Source organism: Osmerus mordax, chromosome 22 (genome assembly GCF_038355195.1).
Source record: "Osmerus mordax isolate fOsmMor3 chromosome 22, fOsmMor3.pri, whole genome shotgun sequence".
Classification (NCBI taxonomy): Eukaryota; Metazoa; Chordata; class Actinopteri; order Osmeriformes; family Osmeridae; genus Osmerus; species Osmerus mordax.
Window position 1 is genome coordinate 10,625,378 of NC_090071.1, and position 26,900 is coordinate 10,652,277.

General features: G+C 46.8%; 4 protein-coding genes across 4 annotated transcripts; 1 reads left to right on the top strand and 3 right to left on the bottom strand.

Moving 5' to 3' along the window:
- Positions 1 to 30: 30 nt before the first annotated feature.
- On the bottom strand, positions 31 to 4,507 carry wu:fa56d06 (uncharacterized protein LOC795664 homolog). Its single transcript, XM_067260558.1, has 12 exons — positions 4,462 to 4,507; positions 4,045 to 4,085; positions 3,213 to 3,416; positions 2,890 to 3,024; positions 2,526 to 2,711; positions 2,210 to 2,365; positions 1,934 to 2,092; positions 1,451 to 1,585; positions 1,243 to 1,349; positions 939 to 1,073; positions 688 to 799; positions 31 to 364 (listed from the first exon to the last, which is right to left on the bottom strand). Exons 2-12 carry the CDS (start codon positions 4,082 to 4,084, stop codon positions 291 to 293), a joined length of 1,443 nt encoding a protein of 480 aa, XP_067116659.1. The 5' UTR covers position 4,085; positions 4,462 to 4,507; the 3' UTR covers positions 31 to 290.
- A 563-nt stretch (positions 4,508 to 5,070) lies between these two features.
- Positions 5,071 to 7,193, bottom strand: si:dkeyp-117h8.4 (uncharacterized protein LOC572032 homolog). Its single transcript, XM_067260998.1, has 4 exons — positions 7,181 to 7,193; positions 5,454 to 7,003; positions 5,308 to 5,344; positions 5,071 to 5,209 (listed from the first exon to the last, which is right to left on the bottom strand). Exons 1-4 carry the CDS (start codon positions 7,191 to 7,193, stop codon positions 5,124 to 5,126), a joined length of 1,686 nt encoding a protein of 561 aa, XP_067117099.1. The 3' UTR covers positions 5,071 to 5,123.
- A 1,643-nt stretch (positions 7,194 to 8,836) lies between these two features.
- Positions 8,837 to 12,456, top strand: LOC136965994 (adrenodoxin-like). Its single transcript, XM_067260328.1, has 4 exons — positions 8,837 to 9,451; positions 10,439 to 10,560; positions 10,721 to 10,850; positions 11,371 to 12,456. Exons 1-4 carry the CDS (start codon positions 9,255 to 9,257, stop codon positions 11,477 to 11,479), a joined length of 558 nt encoding a protein of 185 aa, XP_067116429.1. The 5' UTR covers positions 8,837 to 9,254; the 3' UTR covers positions 11,480 to 12,456.
- Positions 12,457 to 13,704: 1,248 nt separating this feature from the next.
- On the bottom strand, positions 13,705 to 25,530 carry LOC136966323 (rho GTPase-activating protein 20-like). Its single transcript, XM_067260801.1, has 16 exons — positions 25,429 to 25,530; positions 23,056 to 23,141; positions 22,206 to 22,376; positions 21,927 to 22,076; positions 21,299 to 21,340; positions 21,096 to 21,180; positions 20,915 to 20,992; positions 20,702 to 20,768; positions 20,409 to 20,600; positions 20,122 to 20,294; positions 19,353 to 19,517; positions 18,414 to 18,532; positions 17,782 to 17,971; positions 16,462 to 16,576; positions 15,282 to 16,309; positions 13,705 to 14,583 (listed from the first exon to the last, which is right to left on the bottom strand). Exons 1-16 carry the CDS (start codon positions 25,528 to 25,530, stop codon positions 13,705 to 13,707), a joined length of 3,642 nt encoding a protein of 1,213 aa, XP_067116902.1.
- Between the last annotated feature and the right edge of the window lie 1,370 nt (positions 25,531 to 26,900).

Sequence of the window (26,900 nt, forward strand, 5' to 3'; positions counted from 1 at the left end):
AGGAGTCATTATAACAGAGACATATTATTCATAGTTTTTTAAGGAGTTTTATTTCCGTGACAAAGTTGAAGCTGAGTAGGGCCATGTCCAATTACATGAAGATTTACTAGACCGGATTGAAACAGTTGTGACTCATCCAAAGAAGTAAAAATAAGGGACACAACATTTGGAAATATAATCAATATAACTCAATAACACGATGTTCCCTGTTCCACATTTCAGACGTTATAAAACAGATTTGAAATGCTTCATATTTTCTGGTATTTTTGCAGGATTTCTTTTGCAGGTCTTTATGCTGCCACGGGGTAAGAGCAAATGGATGCCCTCTTCAACTGACAGTCCACAGATGTCCACCAACTCTCATCTGTGTGTGTGTGTGTGTGTGTGTGTGTGTGTGTGTGTGTGTGTGTGTGTGTGAGTGTGAGTGTGAGTGTGAGTGTGAGAGAGAGAGAGAGAGAGTTGAGGGGAGGCAAAAAAATAAAAAGGAAATGTTACTGAAACAGAAACGGTTGAGTACAAAAATATCTGTCACGGTAAAGGTCATTCACAATTCACATCATAATATTATCTTTATTCACTGACAAAAAAACACCTAGTCAAGTGCTCACGTAAATATTTCCTCAACATGTCTAAATGTTGCATGTTTATCATTCCATATACGATTTTAAACTGTAGAGAGCGTCTCACCAACTCTGAACATCTCCAGACAAGCCGGCTGGTCTCTCAGTGTGTTTGGGTGTCCAGGCATCCAGTCAGTGTAATCCCAGGCGGACCCATCAGTCCATTCATACTTCTGGTCCTGATGATGTCACACACACATACAAGCTCTAAACCTCTGAGGCATCTACAATGGCTATAATGTGTGAACTGTGTAATATTTCTGATATTGCAACATGATTTGACAGGTTAAAAGTGAAGGTCAAAGGGGAAATGTTGACCTTGCCAACTCCGCCTAGCCAAGTCAAAACAGGGCTGTTGCTGGTCTTGGTCACCATGGAGACCAAGCGAGAGTGCAGGTCACTGTTGGTAATGGAGGCCAGGTTCCCAAGACGGCTGAGAACTCTGCATGAGGCCTGGAACACACACACCAACAACTCAGCGTGGTTTGTCGTTGTGTTCCAGTGAAAAACGCTTTAAAGCCTATGTGTCTTATACATATATATATACTTTGCAGCTTTGTAGCAATACAAATACTTTCATGGAGATCCTTCATGTGCTGATGTCTGTGTGGTAGGCATTCACCTCTGCTTGGCTGAAGGTCATTGGAGTTGGATTGAAGCGGTAGCAGCGGCCATCAATGACCTCTCCAACACACTCTGTGTCTAACTGATCTTGAACTCTGGAGACATCTGAAACAGAAAATGTTTTGTTTGTCAATAGAAATACATAGTTGCTTTCTCCATTTTTGGTTGTTGTTTTGGTCTTAGTTTTTACACACACACTCACTCACCCTGCGGCTTCATTATGAAGTTCCTCTCCATCTCTCCGACTTCCTGGATGATGGTTCCTGTCCTGGTGTCCACCAGTGTGGCCCGGGAGTTCTCCGTGCCCTGTCTGAACAAGTCCACGAAGGGAGGAACATACACTGGAGAGAGAGAGAGAGAGAGAGAGAGAGAGAGAGAGAGAGAGAGAGAGAGAGAGAGAGAGAGAAGAGAGAGAGAAAAGGATGGAGGGAACGTAAGAAACGAAGCAATAGGGGGTAAGATCATGATACAATAGACCAGGGCTCTCCAACCCTGTTCCTGGACCGCTATCTGCCTGTTGGGTTTTGCTCCAACCACACCTATTTGACCAGATTAAACACTAGTTACCTGATCAACCAACTAATCATTAGAATCAGGTGTGCTAGATTAGCGTTGAAGCAAAAACCTACAGGCAGGTAGCTCTCCAGGAACAGGGTTGGAGACCCCTGCTGAATAGACAGTATACCTACCCTTCCCCACCCTTCTCTCCATCTCACTGATGTGCTCCTTCAGCAGGCCAGTGTTCAGGTCCATCAGGAAGCGTCTGGAAGGTTCTGTGCCCTGCCTGCGCTGCTCAACTGGGACATTGTGAACCTCAGCTACAACCTCAGACCATTCCTTCTGCACATCTGTAGTAGACAGGGTCAGACAAGGTCATTTTCTATGGGCTAACATAAATATGGGTAAATATACATGGTCAAACACACTACAAATAGATGACTTTCCAATGTAAACATGTTTCACACCTGGCTTCATGTTCCTCTCCATCTCTCCGACAAGCTTCATGTTCCTCTCCATCTCTCCGACTTCCTGGATGATGGTCCCTGTCCTGGTGTCCACCAGTGTGGCCCGAGAGTTCTCCGTGCCCTGTCTGAACAAGTCCACGAAGGGAGGAACATACACTGGAGAGAGATGAGGAGCGAGGGAGGACAGGAGAGAACAGGGGGATGGCGAAGAAAGAGAGGATAAGAACTGACATCATAGAAATCCCATTTGCCCCCCCAAAAAACAACAACGACCAGGAAAATGAAATCTTGTTCGCCTATAACATGGTTGACCTACCCTTCCCCACCCTCCTCTCCATCTCACTGATGTGCTCCTTGAGCAGGCCAGTGTTCAGGTCCATCAGGAAGCGTCTGGAAGGTTCTGTGCCCTGCCTGCGCTGCTCCACAGGGACACTGCGAGGCAGACTCACGCTTTCCCTCACCCAGCCTGCCTCTGTCATCTTGGCTGGCACCTCCACGGAGCCTGGAGAGGGCATCGTCAATAGCAGATCAACAGCTGTCCTACTATGGATTAGAGGGTGAAGAACGGTTGTCTATTCCAAGTGCTACAATTGCGTTGCTACTACTACTACACGGTACACGCTCACGCACACAACCACGCACTCCCCCGGTGGCTCTACATCTGTGACGTGCACACTCACCTGCAGAGTTCAAGATGAAGTTTGTCTCTATGTCCCCGACCGCTTGGATGATGTTCCCGGTCTTTCTGTCCACTGGAGTGTGCGGAGAGTTCTGGATGCCCTGTCTGAGTAAGCCCATGGTCGGAGGCTCTAACACTGGGGAGAGAGAAAAGGAGAAGAGAAAAATATGGCCGATCAGACCGTGGAGAATCGGAGTTTGTGTTCAAAGACGGTCACTGTGTTGTGAAGTTGTATAGGTTGAAAACAGTTGGGTGTGTAAGATGTGTAAAAGTGTGTAAAAGATGTGTAAATGTGGTCAGGCGCCGGTTGTGTATTGCTCTTACCATTCCCCACCCTCCTCTCCATCTCACTGGCGTGTTCCTTCAGCAGGCCAGTGTTCAAGTCCACCAGGAAGCGTCTGGAAGGTTCTGTGCCCTGTCTGCGCTGGTCATAGGCTGGGATTCCACTGGGCAGAGTCAGTTGGTCATTGTGGACCATGCCTCTTGGTGGAGCTACAACGTCATCTCTCAAGGGGGCAGCATTGAGGCCTAACACAACATAAATCAGAAAATCAGAAAAGCTACAGTGCGTACATTGGAAATTCTTTACAAACTAATTTTATTTCAGTTTTGCCCAAAATGAATATATAACTTCCTTAAAAACAAATGCTCAAACATCTTTTCATGAGTTCCCTCAAGTGGAGATCATCTGTTTATGTATACAAGGCCAAAATGTGAAGCAAGATATTATTGCTTCACTTAGAAGATATTTGAAGTTTTTTTTCTCTAATCTAGGCATTACGTGTCTTGGGAGAGTGGGAGGAGGGGGGGTCCTCAGTACCAGAACATTCTGGCCCAGACTTCACACACAAACACCTTAACGTCAACCTTAGGATCCAATTAAGGCAAGTTATCAGATCATTCTGAAACGCAGCCACTACCCTATTTGTAAAATGATTAACCTCTGTGCCAGACAACTACGGCCTAAATAATGATATGCTGTACGAGCAAAGTTCATCAACATGGTCAAAGGCTAATTTCTTCTTTTATTTTGCCATTTAAATGTAAAATTATTTTAAAGTAATATAACTGATGCTGTGTATTATTTTCAAAAAAACCTTGTGTGAAGTTGTGTCTTGTCATTTGATAAGGTAACAAACTAGTGTCAAACTCTCACCTGACAATGCCCAAAGGCACAAAAGCACCAAATTCAGCATCCTGTGAATAAGAGAATCAGTCGAGACAAGATCATTTAATGAGTTTTACACATATGTTTACACATCCACAAACTCAGCACTCACACGTAAATGCACAGATACAATAATCAGATCAATCAGATACAATATATCCCAGATCAATAATCTTATTAAGGTATTTCATCATATTCAAACCTTTTTGCATTGAAGTCACACACACTCGACCGTCCTGTTTCAAATTAAGATTTTTCTCACCTACTTGTGGAAAGGTAGCGACACCAGAACTGTCTTTCAGTGAAAATGAAATGATCTCTAGAGTTGCAGTGTCCTTAACCTATTACACTTATCATGTCCTCAATCTGAAAAGATAATGTGACATGTCACAGTGTGTGTCTCACCTGGAATGGTGTTCTGCAGATGGAGGACTTCACGCTGAGACTCAGAAGCAGTCTAACAGCGGAACTAGCTCACTAGTCAGTAAGTATTCAGCCTCGCAGTAATAAAGTGGTGAAGGGGGTCAACTTTAAACGCCCACAACAGCATTCGATAGATTAGTTACAAAAGCCTGCTGTGCAATGTTATGACGCTTGTGCTTCTACTTTGCCCCATAAGCACGTAATAAAAATGGTCACTGATAGCGTCTTCTCATCTTATCAATTAGTAAATATCTAGGCCGAAATTCATGCTGGTATAGGAAAACATTGTCTTATGCTTAAAAAGAGGTTTGCTCAGTCAAGTTCACAGGCTAGTATGGAGCTGTTTGACTCAAATCCTTTGAATACTTCAAATACGAGTATAACTTCAGTGTTCTTCCCAATAATCAAGGACTTTACTTAACATTAGACTTTTTATGAAAATGCCCATGTAACATAAGAACTGAATATTGGACGTTTTTTTATTGATATATTAAAAAACATGACTTTTAAAAGTCCCACTTTAACCCAACCCTTCCCATATTGACACATTTCATTTACAGAATACAATAAGTAAAATATGAACTTCAAAAATAGTAAGTAAGACTAGGAGAACATCAAAAGCACTGAGACAATTAGAAACTAGACTATTTATAGAGCAGTCTTCTTCTTGACAAACTGGACGAAAGCCATGAGGGGCAGCCACTCCATTCTGATGGTTCTGGTGACTGTCCTGCAAAGACAAAGGGTCAGGTTACGGTATTATGGAACTTGACTGTACAATCCACTTGAATATGCTCAGTGTCGACTCTTTCACCAAATCAAACCAACCTTGATATTGTCTGACAAATCTGTTGTACTCTTCTTTCTAAATAGGAAAGAGGACACCAGTAAAAAGATTTAGTTAAAAAAATTCTAGGGATAAAACTGGATTTTTTAAATGTTTATACAAAAAGGTTTGACATTGTTTGGCTTACCAAGGCAGGAAGCTGCAGGCTGAACCTGGCCTCCCCGGCTCTCTTGACTTGTCTCTCAGTCGAGGGGTGCAGTGCGGTGCGTGCCTGGCCCAAGGCAGGCTCCTTGTGGCTCCAGGCGTCCGAGACAGAGGAGGGCTCTGTGAGAGTGGACGACAGAAAACGACTGGTGCGATGCTGGATCCTCAACATGGCCTTCCTCTGGCGCAGAGACCCTGGGGAGTTCACAAAGCAGCCGTCCCTGGGACGTTTGGCCTGGGGAGAACGCTCCTGGTCCAGCTCCCTGTGGCGCTTCTTCAGGTGGTAGGGAGAGAGGGCCAGGGCAGCCAGTATGGAGGACGACCGACCCTCGCTCTCCACCTTCCTCTCGCAGAAGCGGCAGTGAGGGTTGTGCTGGAGCGGGGATTCCGCCCGGCAAATAAACCTGCGGTAGACTTCCTTAAACTCCTCGTCGAGCTGCTTCGAGGAAAGCCTCTGGCCGAGGGAGGGGGCCGACCAGTCCAGGGAGAGGCGGGGCTGGAGCTGTTGCTGGCCAGGCCCAGGCCGGGGCGACTGGGAAGTGGGGAGCTTGGACTGGGTGAGCCTGCGGGAGTCCCGGGGGTAGAGACGCCCGAGCGACGAGACAGGCTTCTGGAGAGAGCGGTGTGGCGACGCTGGGGCCGGCAGGGGGCTTCTGGCGTGGCTGTTGGGAGACGCGTGATGGTGCCGTGTGAAGGGATTCTCTCTGGCGGGGGAGCAGTGGGTCCTGGAGCACTCTGGGGTCAAGGGTGCCGTGATGACCACGGGGCGTACAGCGGTTAATCTCTTATGCGACGGGAGATTGGGCGGGGCCTCCCTGTTGGAAACAGGCCTCGCCGGTTGTGTCCCGGAACTTCCTGCCTCGGGATAGGCAGACCTGGGGCTGAGCACGACAGTACGCTCCTGTCTAGGGGGCGAGGAGGAGGAGGAGGAGGAAGAGGGGGGAGGGGAGTCGGATATGGAGAACGTCTTGTCTAGTTCAGAGATATCATGTGAAGATGAAGGCTCAGAGAAGTCCATCACCAGGATAGGGAGATGTCTTCTCTTCGACTCCCTCCCTCTGCTCGGGGACTTCCCCTCATCCCAAAGGCGCTGGGGAGCATGGACGCTCGCGTCAGTCCTCTTGAGGTACGGAGACACGGACTGGCTGGGGTTCAGAGACCTTTTCTTAGGAGGGAAAGTCTGAGGGAAAGTGATGGTTTGGTTGAGGGCAGGCCTCACGTGCCTGCGAACAGGTCCCAGGGTGCTGTTGGCGTCGGCGCTGTTCAGCTTTCGCCTGCCGGAGGACCACCTCATTTGGCGGTACCTCCTCAGGACTGAGCCCGCCGCGTCCGCCACCTGCTGGCGGCGCCAGGCCTTGCCAATCTTGCTGAGCATGCTGGGATACAGCTGCAGGAGAGTGCTGTTTTGGCTGCTCAGGCTCTCCTCCAGCTCCTTGTCCTGGTCTTCTGGCTGACCCTGGTCCCACAGCAGGCTGCCCTGGGTCTCGTTCAAGGGATTCTGGGTCCACTCAGTGTCGTCCAGCACAGACACACCTGCCAACAATACGGCACAACGTTGTTGTGGATATGCTACCGTATTAGCAACGTAGTCCGTGATTTATGATAAATATGGTATTATTGTGATGCTGTGAAATGACTATGGTTAATATTTTTGACTTGCCCTTAATGCGCTCTTTGTCATCATCTTGGACTGAATGGTCATTAGTGTACAAGGTGTTGTCATCCTGATCCTCGGTTGAGAAATCAATCTGTTTTGAAGCAAAGAACCAAAAAACACCTATGGTAATGGGATTTAAACATAAAATCTGTCATAGAACATATCCGGGAACCTTACCTGACCAGCGTCAAAGGGGTTATGCACTGTTGAAAAACAATGACCCAAAATGTTAGTTACCCACACATAAGAGTGCTAAATGAAAATGAGACCCTTGACTGGGATTACAAAGCATTTGGAAATGGAGTAAGTATACCTCCTTGTGACTGTCCTGACGCTGCAGAACCCTGAAGAAGGGACAGAGGAAACGTCATGCGAGTCCAGTGTAAGTGACTGAAAATGTTTGGTTTCAATCATGTTAGTCGCCCATACTGACCTTTGACAGTTCCCATTCAGATTGATCGATGTATGAAGCTCTCTCTTCGTAATCCCATGGAGATGGTACATGATGAAAACATTTTTACAAACAGCATTTACAGTTCGAAAAGTCTTCTAGAACCATTATGCTAGTCTGAGGCAAGGAATGGATGTCAATAGGTCTATCTGGATCACTAGCTAACGCTAGCTGGTTAGCATAGTATACCAACGTTTATGAAACCATATACCTCGTTTTATTTGCAAACCTCTTGGCGACGACCTCAGGTCTATCTCCACGTCATCGTCGCAGTTTTGCAGTTTTGAATACTATTACGAGAAAGCAGGGTTAGTGGCTAAAGTAAAATCATGAATGTGTTTGCTAAGAGCATTTTTGAATTTCGCGCCATGTATTTTTACTAAATGGGATTGAGCTACCTAACTTGCAGTAACGAATGACAAAACGTTCATGTGTTTGGCCTTAGTAGGTACGCCACCATCACCTTTTCAATAATTTGCTCCAACGTGTTTCTGTAAATTTGAGCATTGACTTCAAAATCTTTGATATAATCCATTTTTTAGCTTGTCTGAAGTCAACTTCTTATTCGTGTGTTACGGAGGTTTTACGGCGGTTGGATTCAGTTTATTGGTGCATTACCGCCACCTTCTGCTCCGGAATGTGATCAGACTAGCTACAGCCTAATCATACAATCAAAATCCCTTACAAAAGTCCTACTATAAAATCCCTATCCATGTCTGTCATACAGCACCCAAACCCTGCTTCTTCACAATACACTATGAAACCCCCCTGAATCCACAGACATTTGAACTGACCTCCCTTACTATGTTTGTGACTTCCTTTAAAATGTGCACCAACAGACTCATTTCTGCTCTCTGCAGGTGGAATAAAACACTGCATGCATATTCAACATCGGAGAGCAGCCATTCTCAGTTGGGGGTTTGTTTGTGTGTATCGATCGTGCTTCTTTACGTGATATTAAATATCTGTCTAAATTTGTATTGATATTAGAACGGCTGATTTTAGATTTATTTATTTAACAGGTTGATTCCGTTTAGTTCATGTTCTAGTATGGAAGTGTTTATTGGCTCAAATTCTTAAAAACACAGACCTAAAATAAAAAATAAATATTCTTAGCAACAATATGCAGGCTAATGATCATACTTTAAGGAGCAAAGTAAAAGTAGTGTAAAAGTCTGAAAAACAACCTAGTATGACTTGTCATTATGAAACGATGGGCGTGATTGGTCAGCTGAAGCTAGCAAACGTGAGGCGCATCAGTGTCAGGAAATGTCTCATACAGGAAAACTGTTAGCTTCTTAGATACATGAATCTTTTATTTCTTGCGCAATACAGATGAACATGTATGCAGTAAAAAAAAATAAGTGTACCAGAATATTGCTTATTGGAACAGGTATAAAAATAGTCGACATTTGTTTTTAGTTTTTACTGCTAGTCAAACTTGTAGTTTTTCTCTCTTGCATGTGCGGTGCAGCTACCTTGCCATGTAAAACAGTGTTATGCAATGAAAGTCAGTACTTTGACACAGAGAGCCGACATCGCTAGCTAGCTAGCACGTTTACCGAATTTAAAGTTTGTTCATAGCTATTCCTTTTAAGGAGACAAGGCAGGCTAGACAGACAACATATCCCTAAGGACACTATACAGATTAGATTACTGGTTGTGTGCTTTTACAAATGGCACTGGCGACAGTAACAAGAAGACTGTTTAACGCGTCGTTACGAGACACTTGTCTACGAAATGGCGCTGCTGTTTCATCAACAAGCAGAAGTACAACGTTTTCGTTGAATAACAGGCCTATGTCCGTAACAGACCACAGCAATTGGGCCTGTGTTCGACATAGGGAATTTAGCACGTCGACACTACCACTCAGGTAAGTAGATGGCTAGCTTGACTTTGCCTTTCAGTTTTAGATGCATGCTGGAGTCGGAATGTTCCGAGTACTCTTGCAGGGCATAGAGATGTTGTCCCTACTCCAGGTCATTAGCCAATGTTAGCTAGCTAGTTTACGTCACTTGACTGAACAGACACCTTGTCTGAAATAAATGGGTTGTCGGTAACAGTCAGTCTTACCTAATGGTTTAGTTTCCAGTCCAATTTCGTTCTTCAACCGTAGTCCTTGATCCTCTTAATCATGCTTATGTTTTGGTGGAGTATTTTAAGTCAAGTACTTGCTATCAGAGTTTAGGAAGCTTTGAATTCTGTACTTAATCAAAAAATACGTGACATCATTTAAACTTCGTTTTAGGTATTTTTCACTTTAGGTGCCTCCCCAGCTTCTAGTCATCAAAGGTTCTTTTAATGCCTGTGCATGCATGTGCACATGAAGGGGGCCGTTGTCGGGTTATGCCAACTAAAAAAGTTGTAACATTTTCCTAATCCCTCATTATTTCTGATGACCCCCTCACCTAAATGTAATAGGTTAGAAAGATTAAACACCTAACTGTTGACATTTAGCCAAACTAACATGTAATTGATGGCTCAAACAGTCAGATGTTTAGGTATAGTCTATCAGACTTCTATTGGTTAGATTAATTAGGATAAATCCTCAACTCGCTGTTGGGGGGGAAAATAACTGAATTTTGAGGGTGGACGGGTGCTAGGTGTAAAGACCAGTTCCTGAGTCATGTTACCTTTGGAACTATGCAAAGTTATGGAAAAGCATTGCACAACTAAGGTGAGCATGCATGTGAAAGGGCACCTGTGCAAAAACTAGGTATGTCCACTAGGTGGAACTATGACTCAATAAATCACTGTATAATGCTCAAAGTCAACTCTACGTCCCTTACAACCTTGGTTCGGTCGGCACAAAACGGTAAACTGGTTTGTCATTCCCATGTTTGATTGTGTTCTTTGGAAGTTCCAACAAGGTGACCGTCCACTTGATCAACCGTGACGGAGAGAAGATCACAGTGAAGGGCTCTCCAGGAGATACTCTACTAGACATCATCATTGACCAGGACATCGACATCGATGGCTTTGGTGAGTGTGGTTGGCTCCACAGTCCACGTTGCGTTCAAGGTCTTCTTTTTTTCCCCTCGCTGGCCAGACATTCACATATCCCGTTGGGCCGTACCCGTCTCTCCGTCACAAAACGAGCTAATGCTCTCCTCCCGTCTCCTCTCCCTCCCTCCTCTCCCAGGTGCTTGTGAGGGGACCCTGGCATGCTCCACCTGTCACCTGATCTTTGACGAGGATGTGTTTAAGCAGCTGGGCCCAGTCACAGACGAGGAGATGGACATGCTGGACCTGGCTTACGGACTTACTGACACGTGAGTCATTCTCAAGCACACACACACACTGAGGTAGGCACACTGCCGAAGCTTTCAGTCGTCTTCCGAACATATGAGAGACACACACACCCTCCCACCTTCCCCTGTACACATTCACATCTCCGCGGCAGGCCTCCCTTATCTGTGGTACTGTTTAGCTATATGGAGAGTTGAGAGTTGAGCTGATCAGATGGGAGTGATAATGGCAGTAGGGGATAACCGGGGTGAAGAGGAGAACAAAGGGATGAATACACACCTTGCACCCTGGCTGTGAACTGACATCACTATGCGCACGCACACACACACCTCACTGTATCCTCACCCACTCCCTAACTAGCTGTTCCCAGTAGTGAGGGGTGACAGCCAGTTACATTCATATTGATCGGTCAAGTACGTAGGACCTGACTCGATCTGACTGTCTCTAGATCTGACAGCCTTTGTAGGAAGAGTCAGACCACACGCCAGTCTCAGATGGGGACTCATTCACCTCCATATTCACCTCGTTGTCTCCTCTCCACAGGTCTCGTCTGGGTTGCCAGATCTGTCTGACCAAGTCTCTGGAGGGTATGACTGCCAGGGTGCCCGAGAGTGTGGCAGACATCAGACAGAGTGGAGATGGATCTTCTTAATGGAACCCCCTCCCCCCCCCTCCTTTCTCTCTGTTATCCCCCCATCTGAACCACACAGGTGCTGGATCAGGCTACATAACCAAATCACAGCCCTACCCCCTATAGAGGATCTTTAGTCATGGGGTAATGGCTTCTGGAACATGGCTGAGTCCTTGTTCCCAGTCTACTCCGACCCGCCTGTGGGAAGAGGGTGTAAGGCTTAGCCTGAGACGGAGCCTAGCTAGGTAGACCTACTTACAGTTAACTGATGTTGCAGACCACTAACTTGAAATTGACTGTGGACACAAACCGTCCCCTCCCTGTCCCCCTGGCCCCTCAGATCACCAGTGACTTGATTTTTTCCTCCCTAAATTGTAATTCTAAGTGAAGTTCCCTTTGATTACCTTAATCACCGTCCCATTTCGGCGAGGTTTTTTTTCGCGTACGCGAACACACCGAGGAATCCAAACACGCCTGCTTCACGTCTGTTGATGTCAGTCCCAAATAATAAGGGAATGTGCGTGTGATGCAACACTGTCTACTGGAGACTTCACTGAATACTCTGGGCCGCACTCTTTCTATCATGTTCAAACCATGTACATTTCAATGCTAAAGCAGTTATGATTATGGTTGGAATCATGTTGTTAGTGTGGTAGACTGCAGAACCCCTAGCCGGCCCATGTACCCACATGAAACCATGAAGTTGCTGCTCGATATCGTCAATTGTTAACCATTTCTTGGTATGAATGGTACATGCAGACACACAGGAGATAACACCAAAAGAATCAGGACTGTTGAAGGAAATGTCACTAAAACGACAAGTTAAGAACTACTAGATATGAGTCAATAGAGACGTGATAATGCCTTACTGTTTTAAATTATGTGGCCATCCAAACCTGAGTTTTTATCAAGTATAGAAAAACCCTGTTTTATAGCATTGTCTACTCATGTAGAGGCTGGTAAGATTTAATACAATAAACACCTTTTAAAGGATTCTCCTCTGACCTGTTCTGTGTTGTACATGGAGGGAGGGACTTGGGTATTGGAATGACGTCCCGATTTACACAAAGTTATTTAGCCTTTTACGAAACATAACGAAAAACGTCTATAACCAACTGTCAAAATGTGGATGGCCTTGTGCCGTTCCTAGCTGTGGTAACATAGAGGGTGAATGCCTAGTCATATGAATGCCTGGTAGAAAGACACTGAACAAGATCCACACAGGAGCTTCCAGCTTTATCATCCACTGAGTCATACAGCCTTATGCGTTACATAGCATCCATTGACACCTGCTAGAAGCAGCATAAGAGACGATGGAAGAAAGCAGCAATACTATCTTGTACAAACGTTAAGACTTTCATGCACCCAACAATTTCTTATTTACACAGATGCAGAGCAATAGAAGCATCATTTGACATAATAAATACTGGATGATGTACAAGAGTTACTGAGACATAGAAAAGCACATATACGTTATTGGCAGCTTATTGAGTAGAAAAACGAACTACTGTTATGTATTAGAACTGGTACAGTATCTGTCAAATGCAAAGATCAATTCTTCGCAATAATGCGCAAACAAACACACAAGCTTGTATTCCTGCATCTTGAAACATTTTGTCATAGAGAACGCAAGCTTTAGCTTCTGGAGCTGTTGCAAGTAGACACTCACTATTTAATTGCAGTCAACATTTTCTGTTGTTGATGTTTACCACAAGACATACCGAAGAGCTAACACGCTTATCTGGGTTAGTTGTTAAGATATGTGAACATATATGGACACAATGGAAGGAGACTTTGAATGAATTTCAATCCTATCAACGCATTGCTTCAGTAAGTGTTTTAAGCTTACTTGGCCAAGTAAATATATGTTGTACTTAGAATTAAGCAGGACTAAAATAAATGGTGTTAATCTCTAGCATCTATAAGCATTGTGATCTATAACCTATGCTCCCTTCTCTAAAGCATTAGGTTTGCAGTGTCCCGTTTTCAAAAAGCAGCATATACATTGGCAAAGGGAAAGCTTAGTCTATTTCCCACATAGATTCACTACAATGAACTGAGAATCGCTGGAGGGATGTATATTCACACAAGCACTTGCACAAGTTGAACAAGTTGTTCTTGTTGCTATTGCAAGCGATGGATGATTTTCGAAAATGTTCATCAAGTGTTCGCATCAATGTGCTCGGCCATCAGCCTTGGCAAACCTTCTGGTGGCGTGACATGGTTTAAGTGGTTGTTGATTTGAATCACACGTAGGATTCCTCGGCAAAGAGCAGCTTGTCAAAGTCTGGCTCCAACATGGGGTCGCTGCACCTCCTCATCCTTTCCCTCTTCCCCTGGACAAGAGCCAGAGCCACCTGCTGGCCGCCCTGGGGATTACTACGCCTGTGAGAGGAGAAGTAGTCCCTCACCGTCTTGGTGGCGGAGGGAGACAGGCAGAACTGGGTTTCCGTGCTCCGCCTGGCTTGGCCACCTAGCGGTTCAACCTCAGACACTTTCAGACCTGGGTCTAGTTTTGACATCTGGCCCTGCTTGGCCTCACTGTGGAGCCTCTCCAGGTGCAAGGTGGAGGCCCGGTCAAGGCCCAGGGCCTCGCCTAGACACACTGCCCCAGGCTCGGAGGACCGTCTCTGGAAGACCCTGCCTCCATCATAGCCGTCCATGGATGTGGTGAGGGAGTGGGACTTTGGTCTGGCCATAGAGAGAAAGGGCCCGGTTTGCCCAAAGAAAACATCCTGGGGAAGATGTTTGGACTCACCCCCCTCTCTTCCTGTCACCTGGCCCTCTCTGATGACATCACTTCCTGTGTTGCCGTACTTGTGCTGCAGACAAGCCTGGCTGTGTATTTCTCTCAGCTCGCGCACTGTGAGTGGTTTGTCTGAGGGTTGGTAACAAGGGGACCTGCCGTAGTGGATCTGTCCCAGGGAGCGATGGTGCGAAGGGGGGCTCTCTGCCTCCTGCCTGGGAGGAGGAGGGCTTCGGTCCTGGGTAACCCTTCCTCTCTCCGCCCCTCCTCCCTTCCAGGGCCCGCTGGCCGCGCTGGACCTGGGGAGATCAACAGACAACTGTCTGACCCCTCCTCCTCCTCTCTCCTGCCCCGGGAGACTCTTGTCAGACGGTCTTCCCTTCAGAGGGAAAGAAAAAGAAAGTCAAGCACACATTTAAGAATAAGAAAGAGAAAGGTCTCCACCATTTTCTTCCCACTTATGTCTGCTTGTCAATAGCCCTTCTTACACAGCCTGTTCAAGACAGGGATGTTGCGCCTTTATCTGCCTTGCAGTTCTGTTTAAAAGGTACACACATGGAATGGGGGGTCATTGTTGTACCGACATTAAGCCGACAGCGGAGGTAGTTATAGAGCCGGATTGATGTCACGGCTTGACATTTACATTACATTTACATTTAGTAGACGCTCTTATCCAGAGCGACTTACAGTAAGTACAGGGACATTCCCCCTGAGGCAAGTAGGGTGAAGTGCCTTGCCCAAGGACACAACGTCAATTGACACAGCAGGGAATCGAACTGGCAACCTTCAGATTACTAGCCCGACTCCCTCACCGCTCAGCCATCTGACTTGACAAGACACTCAAGCAATGAGGCTGATGTCATGGTTCTGATTCCGGAATGCCGGAAAATCACACACAGGGCAGCATTATGCCGGCTGTGTTTGGTTCAGTGTGAACAACAAAAGCCGGCATAACGAGGGGTCTTCTTTACGGCAACATTGTGGGATCTCTCTATAAAAGGGGCTACTGTCATCATTCTGTGGCTCTGTATGTAACCAAAAACAAAACGAAACGAGGGTCTGAATTGTGGTCCTTACCCCAGACTTCCTCTCCTCCTTCTCCACGTCCGCGTTGTCCTGCTGCTGAAGAGACATCCTCCGGGCTTTCTTCAACCAGGTGTTGGGATGGAGCCCCCTACCGCTCCTTAGGGCACTCCAGGAAAAGGCCTCTTTCGGTGGGGAGCTTTCAGGGCAAGGCTCATTGGCAGGGGCTGGAGCTGCGGAGGAAACAGGGCCCGAAATGTAGACGGAGGAAGCGGTGACGGGGGTGGGGAGGGGGGTCGCAGCGGAGTGGGATGGCCTCTTGCCTGGTGCCTTGGAGCCCCCCGATCTGGGCAGCCAGATCGGGGCTGGGTGGTCGCCGCAGTGAGACATGAGGCTGTCCAGGGAGTCAAAGGAGGAGCGTGTGGGAGTTGGGGAGTTGGGGGGCGAGGACAGGCTGGAGTAGCTGGTCCCGTGGAGCAGGGATTGGCTGCCGCGAGGCCCAGCACTCTCGCACGCACCCCTCCTGACCCTCCCCGTCTGTGTGTGCGTCTGTCGCACGCCCTCGTTATACCCCTCCTCCCCCTCTTCATCATCATCCCCGTCGTCGTCGTTCTCCTCGCTCCCGAGGGCCTCGATGCTCCCCATGTGCCCGCTGTTTCCCAGCACGCGCGTCACCAGGCCTTTGTAGCTAATCGCCGGCTCAGAGCACCGTCTCAGCCTCCGCAGACCCCCCATGGAGAGGGGGTCAGGGCTGTCGGAAGGGCCCCCCCGGGGGCCAGGGGGGCTGGGGCAGGAGGGGGCCGCGGCCGAGGGGAGCCTCTTGCTCTTGGGTCGGGCAGAAGCGGGCAGCTGGAGAACGTTGTGGTGGCGGTTCAGGTTGCCAGGTTGGGTGCTCGCGCACGTGTCTGGCTGGTCCAGGTCATAGTCACTGAGGGTGAGGACAGAGTCCAGGCTGCTCTGCAGGACTCTGGTTCTGCGGCGGCCCCTCCTGGTGTGGAGGCCGGGGGACTCGCTGCTTTCCTCGTTCAGCTCGTTATCCAGGCTGTCGTAGGAGGAGTCCGTCAGCTGGAAGGATGACACGTCTGAAAGGAAGGGAGAGGGAAAACAATGGTGGGAGAGAACAGGGGGATTAAGCGCGAGGCTGAAGACTGACACACAATTGCACGGGTTGGTATGCGTCCTCGCCACAATAACGGGTGTGTGTGCGCGTTATTGCGTGTGTGAGGGTGTGTACCTGAGCCTTGCTCGCAGAACCTGCCCCAGTCGGGCGGCCCTCCAAACAGTGAAGTCACGTCCTCCCCCAGCAGTTCCTGGCAGTGTTCGATTATAAAGCGCACCAGGTCACATACCTTTGGACAAACAGGAGACAATGTATCCATAATCACAGATACGCGTTTGCGTCTCATCGTGTGGACACAGATCACTGTAGCAAGTCTTAATCCATATCAAGTTTACCACAGGAGGATTAACGGGTTTCCAGGAATGTTAGTGTGTCAATTTTTGGAACATTGCAGCTTTTTGACTTGTTGGTGATGTGACCGGCTTGAGTTTTCATGAGACAGCCTTCAGAGAAGAGAGAGAATGAATTCTGAGAAGGATGGCCGACCATGAACTACAGCTTAAATGAAACAGAAATGGTGCTGATGGCTACATTGATGGCTGTTTAGGATTCTTCTAGCAGGGTGCAATTTAAGTCTTAAAACTAGACGAGACCAGTATCGTGAGAAAGGTTTGTGTGTCACAGAGTATTTCTGCCTGACAATCCTCAACAGACGTTTAATTGCCCTTTAAGAAAGAATACAAAAAAATGCATAAAAACTTCTTCTTAGTGGGCAGGGAAAAATCCAAAAAAGAATCATTGTGCCAACAAGTTTTATGCTAGAGATTTACGACATTTACTCTAAATACATAAACCCAGCAGCTTAACGACCCACATATGATGTTGCCCCAATGAAGACCATTTGGTTGCATCATACTGGCCTACGGATGAGTACGCTTTAGATCTGAAGTTTTCATCCGGCAATACCTAGTCTGTTTTTCACTTGCCAGGTTATGTTGAAAAACTGTTCTACTGTATATGAGCTGCAGGAGATGGCATTATATACTTATGTTGCAATTATAGGTGCAAAGCTAATGCTCCAACAGATTTAGCCAGTTAGCCAACACCCTGCGAGGGGAATAAGAGGTTAGGTTTTAGCAGCGCTGACGATAAACTGACCCTGGGAGAAAGAAGGAAAATCTCCACATTTTTCCCAGTGAACTTAGGCTCACACTGACACGTAAACTCTCACCCTCCAATGAAACTTCCCATCGTATCTTTGAGTGACAGTCCCCCACAGTCACAATGATGCAAGTCAGGTTGTAGGTCGAGCAACACAAGGGCGAGAGAGAAGTCTGAGGTGAAGGTCAGAATCAAATCAAAGAGTTAGGCTCAGGGTAAGGCTTGTCAGAGTCACTCCAGCCTATAGGTCACAGGAGCCGGGATTCCTCAAGTGTACAAGTACACCCTCGCAACAGTAGGGCAGACGAAAGGCATTGTGGGTATTTGCTTTACCTTCTTGGCCCCTTCCCCCTCCATCTCAGGGCTGCTGGGTCCTGGAGCCCAAAGCATGCTGGGAGCAATGCACACCGACAGGTTGAAGGCGTTCATCTGGTTGTCATGGGCGTTTCCCTGGATACCATGCAGCACAGCAACCACGTACCGTAGCAACAGTGCATGCTCTTTGGGGAGTCGACCAACCAGACTGCAGCGAGACGGCGTCGCCAGGACGGGACAGACAAATCAAAACGAATAGAAATAATATTTGATTTGTGGACGTGCACTTTGTGCAAGAAATAAAATTATAATGTAATAGTTTTCCTCTGAAGACTCCCTTTGTTTTATTGACTCAAGTCACATCTGACTTTTCACTGTCCTCTCTCATTAATCTCTCGCTCATGACTCACAAAACATTTCCTAGTAAAGAAGTATGAGTTCATCGAACATCAACCCGGTTCGTTCACATACAGTTTTACTACAAACCGTTTCCAACCTAATCTACCAGACCTTTCCAGCAACCAGGTGACAGGCTTTATGGGATTTGAAGGCTTGAAGCTTCGTCACAACACTGCACTGCGTAAACAGTGCCCTAGTGTGTGTGTGTGTGTGTGTGTAAGCAGTGTGTGTGTAAGCAGCATGTGTGCTACCTCTCGACAGCCCCTATCTGCTCCACCTCCTCCTCCCCCTCGGTCTCCTCCATCACGTCCATCCACTGTTCATACAGATCTGAGCAGAGCAGACTGCCTGGAATGTTCCGTAGAAAGTCCTGGGGAGAGTCAACACAGATGACACTTGGTCACAACGACTACAGCCCAGGAGTTAAACGACGTCTGGAGGACATGTAGAACACACACAGTTCGAGTACACAATCATTCAGCACAATGTAATCACAGTGATGTATGTTATGACACATCGTTACGATATGGCCAACGTATTACACAGCCCAAGTTACAGCGCTGTACATTACAATACAGTTAACAGTTCTAAACTATACACATATACAAGAAGATACTGTATGTTAGTAAAACTAAACATGCCTACATTTAAAAGTTCCTGTAGGTTCTCCATAAAATAGTAGGTTTCATTTGTGTCTGTACAGGGAACAAATCTAAAAACGATTCCTTTATCAGAGCTGTTGTCACGAGTTGTCACGCTAAGGTGAATTGCTCATAATAGCCTCTTATTATTCAGTGAATCCCTGTTTGGCAGATTAACAGATTGTTTCAGATTAAAATCTGACAACCCAACTCAAGATTAGGTTATGGGCAGCTTGTGCTGGGTTGCTATGGATATTTGTGTCACTGATATACTTATGATGATTAAATGAGATTGGATTACATTTAAGTGTGCTTCATATGTAGGTCAATGATGTGCCACATTCAAGCACACAAACACATACACACATACTGACACTAACGCCACAGCTGTCACACAACCCTTAATTAGAGGTCAAGCGATGACTGAGCATGCCCAGTGCACGCATGTCGAGGCAGCAAATTAGCCCCACCCATCTGGCTCTCCAGGCATGCCCAGTCGAACGAAACAAACAGCCCCGGGGTGTTAGTCCGGCGTGCGGTAGCATGTACCTTGAACACGCCGGCGATGATGAACACGTGTTCCCGCGTGAGGGGGATCTCCTGGGCGCCGGCGTCCAGCGTGTCCCGGAGCTCCCTGCAGGCCCTGGCCCCCGCCGAGCGGCGGAATATCCCCCGTGTGAAGGCCCCCTCGTGGTACAGGAACACCAGCATGTCCTGGAGGGGAGACGGGGACCAATGAGAGGAGATGACGGGATGACATTCTGTGTGAGAAGGACTCCTTCTCTCTGTAGGGTCAACAGGTCACATGGGGAACTCTACCCAGTCCTATAGAGACTGTATATCTACACCTTTAAGGCCTCTTCTTTCATACTGCTTAGAGACCGTACCTTCAAGCTACCATATTTGCCATAAATGTTCTCATGAGAATAGCCACCTGTTCACATGACGTGCCGTAGAAGGAAACGTTTGCAGTTGCTCTTCTTAGTAGTTGTTTACTTCAGTGAATGTACGACTTTCTGTAATCTCACTCATGATGACCACCATTCATTAGGGCTGGTTTAATGATCAGAACTCGCATTAATACATTTTGCATCAACCCTTTCGATTGTCTTTGCGTCTTCCCTTGGGCACCGGTGGAAATCATCACAACAGGAGACACAGAAAAACACAACCACCTCTCCAGTCGACAGATCAAGCTTTGTCAGTGACCAGACTGTGGAGAGGCCCTCGTCGTTTTTTGTAAACCGGGCTTAATCTGCGTTAATCTGTGTGTTTGAACGCGAGTTCCTGGAGGTTGCTCGTCAACGGATTCTCTCACCATGACTGGCTTTGGCAGGGCATCGTTCTGACACACGGCGCTCAGCGGTTGGCCAAACAGGCAGCCGGAGGCGGGGGAAGAGAAGGATGAGTCATGGAGCTGAGAGGTGGAGCCACGCCAGAAGGCCCAGTTTATGAGAGACCGCCTTCGTTTGAACGGCTTCTGGCCTGGGTCTGCAGAACGACAAACCACGACAAACACGACAAACCGACAACACATTGGAATGGTTCTACGACTCCATGTTCTACTCGCTTCGCTGTCTCATCCGCATCAGAGGTCCACCTCACCAATCCCATGATGCTGTGCGGCGGTGATGCGCCGGGGCTTGAGGATGAACTGGCACTGCTTGTCCAGCAGCAGCAGCTCAGGGTGTAGCGCCCTCTGTCTGCCTGGAGGCGTGGACGCCTCTCTTCCCCCTCCAGCCAGGTACAGAGGCTCCCGTACGTGGCTCATGAGGATACTGAATGGAAACTCGTGCCCTGACGGAGGGATCAAAGGGTAAAGGTTAGGCGGGGGGGGGGGGGTTCAGGAAGGCTGACCAATACTGCAGCAGGGACGCCTGCGATTTGGAGGTGCTAACCGATGAGAGGATAGGGGGCGTTTTCTCTCTTGGAGCTCGCCCACAGTTGATAGTCCTTCACACAACCCTGAGGCACACAAAGACACAAAGACCCTATTGAAGACCAGCCACAGAGAATAACCAAGCACAGATGCATCGAGAAAACAATAAACAGATAACCTGCCAATGACGTGACTCTTGAAATTGGACTCATTACAGCATCCATTTACTCACGGCGATGCCGAACTGCTGTAGGGCAAGTCGAACAACCTCACTGGTCGTATCAGAGTTGCTGACCGCCAAGGTCTTGGACTAGATTGGGAAGGAGATAGAGTGTTGAGACGCATCAGGGAATGAACACATGTACACACACACACACACACACACAGTAGTAAACCAGGAGATACAAACTCACAGGAAAGAAACTGCTGATGCCTTTGCCAAGCACTTTCAGTGGGATGGTTTTAGGATCATCTTTGTCTTTCTCATCTTTTATTCGACTGGGAAAGAGAAAATAGATACAACTGAGGCAAAAGTTTTGTCTAGCTTCGCTGAAGAACAAACGGAACGGCGAATTCCAGACATGAGCCAATCGGGACGTTTTGGTTGGTTGTTTACCTTTTGAGGAGGGAGAGCCATCTTTCTTTCTGGTCTGAAGAGCTGGGTGGCAGAGAGAGAGAGGGAGTGAGAGAGAGAGAGGGAGAGAGAGAGAGTGAGGGAGTGAGGGAGGGAGTGAGGGAGGGAAGGTAAGAAGAGACACAGTCTTAACATCAGGGTAACGTCAAAGGCAATATAAACATTTGAAAACAAAAAGGTTAACACATTTAACAGTCCTCGATGACTAGCTATGAACCTTCAGCTGTGGGGAGTCAGGTGGCTGAGCGGTGAGGGAATCGGGCTAGTAATCCGAAGGTTGCCAGTTCGATTCCCGGTCATGCCAACTGACGTTGTGTCCTTGGGAAAGGCACTTCACCCTACTTGCCTCGGGGGGGATGTTCCTGTACTTACTGTAAGTCGCTCTGGATAAGAGCGTCTGCTAAATGACTAAAATGTAAAATGTAAATGTAAAATGTGTCTAGCGCCTACTTTACAGTGGGTAGAGCTAGAAAACCGGCCGTGGAGAGATGGGAGCTGAATCACTGGATTGAATTACTGCGTTTAATCCTATTTCCTTTCGAAATTCCCAATTTCCTTTCAATGAAATGCGGCCAAATGGTCAAAGGGCACAAACAAATGGCAGTTGTACCTGAACGTGGCCACACAGTTGTAGGTTGGCCAACCCATCACGAAGCTCTTGTCTGGGTTGCTGCTCGCCTCACACACCTCCTCCACACACCCCGCGGTCCACATCTCGCACACAAACGCCTGCGTCTTCATCTTAAAGTGGGTGGGCCACCTGAGGATGGCCAACAGAGCGGTAGAGAGGGGACACCTCAGTAGCTATACATTCTCAGCGTCCGAAAGTCTCGTTCGTATATCGAGGAAAACCCCGCTCTTGTGTTTCTGCCGTGTTTGTACTCATTACTTGGACTTGGCGACGATGAGGAGGTCAGTGAAGAGGAAGAGGTGCCGGTCCTGCGTCTGAAGTCCCGCCTTCAACTGGGCGTGGCCATGCAGGAGAAACGCCCTGTCAGGACTCAGAAAGGACTGGACCAATGGAAGTGTCTCTGGACACACTGGGGCCAGGAAGCTCTCCCTGAGAGAGAAGGCATTACTTCAATACTACTGGGCTTCACAGGTCCTCCTTCAGATAATATACATTCCAGACACTCAAACAACATTCAGCAAACTGCCAGCAGACATAACTAACTCTAAACAAATCGTAACAGTTATTTCATATGAACAGAGTTGCTGTGGTAAGTGTATTGATGGTTTGTCCTCAGAACAGAGTATGACTGAGGAGGCGAACTTGAGAGGATAGGATTCTACAGCACTAGGTCACCTGTCTCACTGTGAACAGCACAGTGATCTGGTGGGACACCTTTCTCTCGCCCGCTCCCTATCTCTGCCGCAGTCATTGAGGTCAGTGAGCTGCAGTAGGCAGAGGAGTTATAAACACTTCGGTAGTACCTCTTTAATAAGGTTATTCACTTCGTCTGACCAAGTGGGAAAAGCTAGGGCTATTAATAGATCCCAGATCCTCAGATTGGTCAACGGATTAGCTATCTGAGAAGATTAGCAGGCGCTAGAGTGAGAGTCACTTATGGTATGTTTATTTTGTGTGCGCATTTGTTTGTGTGTGTACAAGCGTGTGTGTGTGTGTGTGTTTGTATATGCCTTTACAGTATGTCGAGTGTGTATGTGTTAGCAAGGAGGATCTGCTATGGACTTAAATAGCGTGGGATGATGACTGTGCAGAAATATGTTCAGTGTACTTGGAGAGCGTTTTGGATCTGGTGAGAGCTTTGCTGATGACCAGGGACGGAGCCGACTGTCTTCGATGGCTCAGAGACTTCATCCTCTGTGGAGCAGACAAACAAGAAAGTAGAAAGAGTGTGAATGAAACATGCATAATATCATCCACTATAAGCATATATTTAGATAACAGAAAATGGGCGAAAACATGCAAGTGTCAGTTGAATATACTATCGTGGGCGGGCCCCCCTGCCACCTGTCACAGGGAATTTTCTCTCACCTGATCCTATAGACCATGAATGTCCCAAACTCTGACTGATATCCCCAAGAGAGAGAGAGCACTGAGCACACATGCGCACAGATCCTTGTTGTAAAACAAGGGTTCACTCTCGTCAACAGATAACGCTCAGTGGAGAGAAAAGGCCAAATGCTGTACAAGCCTGAAAGAAGGCGTGATAACACATACAGTCTGTTTGCTGTTCACGTTAAGCTACGCAACCGGCGCCACGTACCCCCCATCGATCCTGGTGTCGAGGCTGACGGACGATCGCCAAAGAAGAGGGCCGTGACGCCGAAGGAATTTGTGACACGGGTGCAGAATTTGTCTTCTTCTTTCTCACGTTTATTTCATCTTTCTCCCGTTTGTCTCTCTCACACCCACTGACACCACTTTACGCAGTAAATGGCTGAACATGTTTGCTCAGGTGTATGTGAATACCATGGGACTCCTTTTACTTCAGGAGCTAGGGAGTCCGAAGTACTATCAACTTACTGATCCACTTCGGTATTTACACACATGATCTTGCTCTGTGGGGCATGCTGTATACAAGGATGATATTCACTAATAGAGAGATCCTTTTATGTTCTTCAAGTCTTAACTCATAAGATTATGTCAATACCCGGTAAGGGTTGTCATTTCTTTACTCATGAAACAATTCAAACTCAACGTACAGTCAAAACATTTGACTTTACTCGATAACAACGTAACGTGCTATCAGGATCAAACGTCAGGTGTTTTTGATGCCAGGGACACCCTGATGTTTGGAAGCTTATCTGCTGCTACCTTGTTGTGCTGAGTAATTACATTCTGCCCATCACAGAAGTTACAGAGTAACTACACAGGCTGGGCTAGTGGATGTAAAGAGACGCTTGTTCTGCCTCCCAAATCTGATCTCCCTTATCTTTAACCTGGACTGATATGAGGCCATCAGTGACTCGTATGTCCTTACGTCAAGAGACCTCCCAATGCCGTCCTTTACCAGGAGGTCATGCCCAGTTTTGCAGTTGTATATGTATGTACGTGCTAAACATGAGTGCTGTGTAAAACAATTTATAGACAAACGCTCTAAAAGGGTTTCCAAGGACAAACTTGAAGAATGAATCAGGGTTCCAAACAGAATCGTACAGAACATCTGGAAGCTTTTCTGTATTGTTTTTAGAAGAAGACCCATGGTTGTAGGTTATGGCACAGTATGTAGGCTCTGTTTGGAAGTGAAAGGTTGGCCTATCCAGCTGCCATCGTCAGGCCTGGGATATATGACTTCTGTTTTGTGTCTGAGCTCATTCTCAGACCAAATAAACACTGTCCATTTCATGTTGTTACAACACCGAGGCGTCAGAAGGACTTACTGGGCTTTTAAACAATGGGATCAAGGGTATTAAGCGTTCAAAAACAACCAGTTACTGTAGAGGGGCATTATTGGAAGTCTTAGCAAACTTAGAATAGATTGTTTCAACGCCAACAGTGTGCTTGTTAAGCCTACTGTGAAAATGTGCCATGCGACTGAAAGATCCAGAGAGCGCCAGCCGACACAGATGCTGCCAGTGTGCCAACGGTGACACACTACAAGGCTGAATCAAAGGCAAACATAGTTTCCTACATGTTTCGTTTTACTTCGCAAAATCTGCATTTCAACTAGATACAAGTCTACTTCCTTTCGAGAATAATAATAACCACTCAAAATTTCTGCTGGCATATGTGAAGGGTCACTAAAATGTATTATCAAAACTGCATTGATGTCGTTCATTAGAGGGCTGTATTTAAATAGGATCGTTGTCCAGTCAATTCACCTACAATCCTCGTGCAGAACCGCACTGCACGGTCATCTTTGACACGGGGAGAAATGGCGCAGGTGCGACGCTGACCGTTTTAGCTTAATCATTTGCGAAGAAACACTCAGATTTGGTTGTTATCAAAATGTTGACAGTGACGTGTTGTCTCAATGTACATAGAACCCTCGGTTAGGCTATCCCTAACGCAGTCTAATAGCCTGCCGCTCGGTGTGTTAACCGGAGGCGCAATATCTGGAGAAAAAATATATAGTTTTGTGATCTAACGAGTGCGTCTATTAGTAATTAATTAATTTATAATAATAATAGAGATAGAGTGTTACCCTCTTGTTCTCGTAGTGTGCGCCGGTCTTGGTCTCAGCCGCGAGCGGTGTTCGGCTGCGGTTGAGGCTCTCGTGCTGCTGTTGAGGTGACATAGTTTCCATTCGGCTTCGGTGCGCTTGTCCAATCCCAAACGTTTAGACTATCCGACTACAAAGTAAAGTATAAAGTCCATGAAAGTCCATAATTGTAATACATTTTCCACCCATATAAATGTCCAAGTTGTTCAACGGAATAGGAAAAGTCTCACGCGTCTATAGGATTTGGTCACTACTAATAATCACTGCGTGCCATATTGAATAGCTACTTGTAAGCGTCACCGGGAAAACGTTCTAAATCAAACGCTTCAGTTACCTCCTCATCGTCCACGAGATAACTTCGGCAGAACCGATCAACATATAGACTTCTTGCAGACTAATCCAAAATTGGTGTGACAGTTAACTTGTCGTTACGCACCGCCTATTGGAGTGTGTGGAGGGGGCACGGTAGGGGCACCGATTAGTTTCTACCCACTTAGAACTTGGGAATAACTTTTTTTTTAAAATAAATATACATCGTACTTTAAACGGGTACTATTCTATACGTTTTAGTTGACAGTCATTGTGTGTGAGTGTGCAGGAGTGAATATGACAATATGATTTATTGTAAAACACACTAAGTATGACGTCAGATTCGTTGGTTGTACAGTGATCAACATGGAGGTATTTAAGGTGATCATCATGATCAACGACAGAAGGAGATTCACGCATTTAATGACACCTTTTGAATCTCACTGTCCACTTTCCAATCCCGAAGATTAAATGTGAATTTGTGAGCCAGATAGAATGAGAAAAATCCAATAGAGACAAAATCAAGGATCAAAGTATCAATTGTACTGCTGAAGAAAAAAGTAGGCCACTAACTGGGCTAAAGTGAATAGAACCAGGACAAAGAGAGAGAGAGAAAGTGAGAGAGAGAGTAGAGACAAAAGAGTAGCTATGTATGAGCTATGTATCACAACCCCATTTTAACTGGTTCACACACACACTCAGAGGAGTTCTTTAGCCTTACTGATTGGGATAATGAACCGCCTTAGGCAAAGCAAAGACCCCCCCTTCTTAACTTTTGGAAGAGGCACACAGGATACTCCAAATCCTGGTTACAGTGCCTCTTTAAACGTAATACTTCCTCCTCAGTGCTTCAGAGAAGGGTCTTTCCTGGACACAGTAAACACCTGTTGGTTCCCAGATTAGCAAGATACTGACATGCGGTTTTGCCTAGGAGGGACTGCAGGCCCTTAAACCTTCACATCTGTTGTTGGTAAAGGAGGAGGGGATGGAATCACATAAAACCCGTTATTACAATTTGTCTCGATTGCTAACACACAAAAATGGTATGTGTAAGCCATCCTCACAAAAACCATTTGGCCAATTCCCAGCAGAAAGACCATGTACCCCAGTCTTTAAACACAATTTACCCTTTTTGACACATTTCT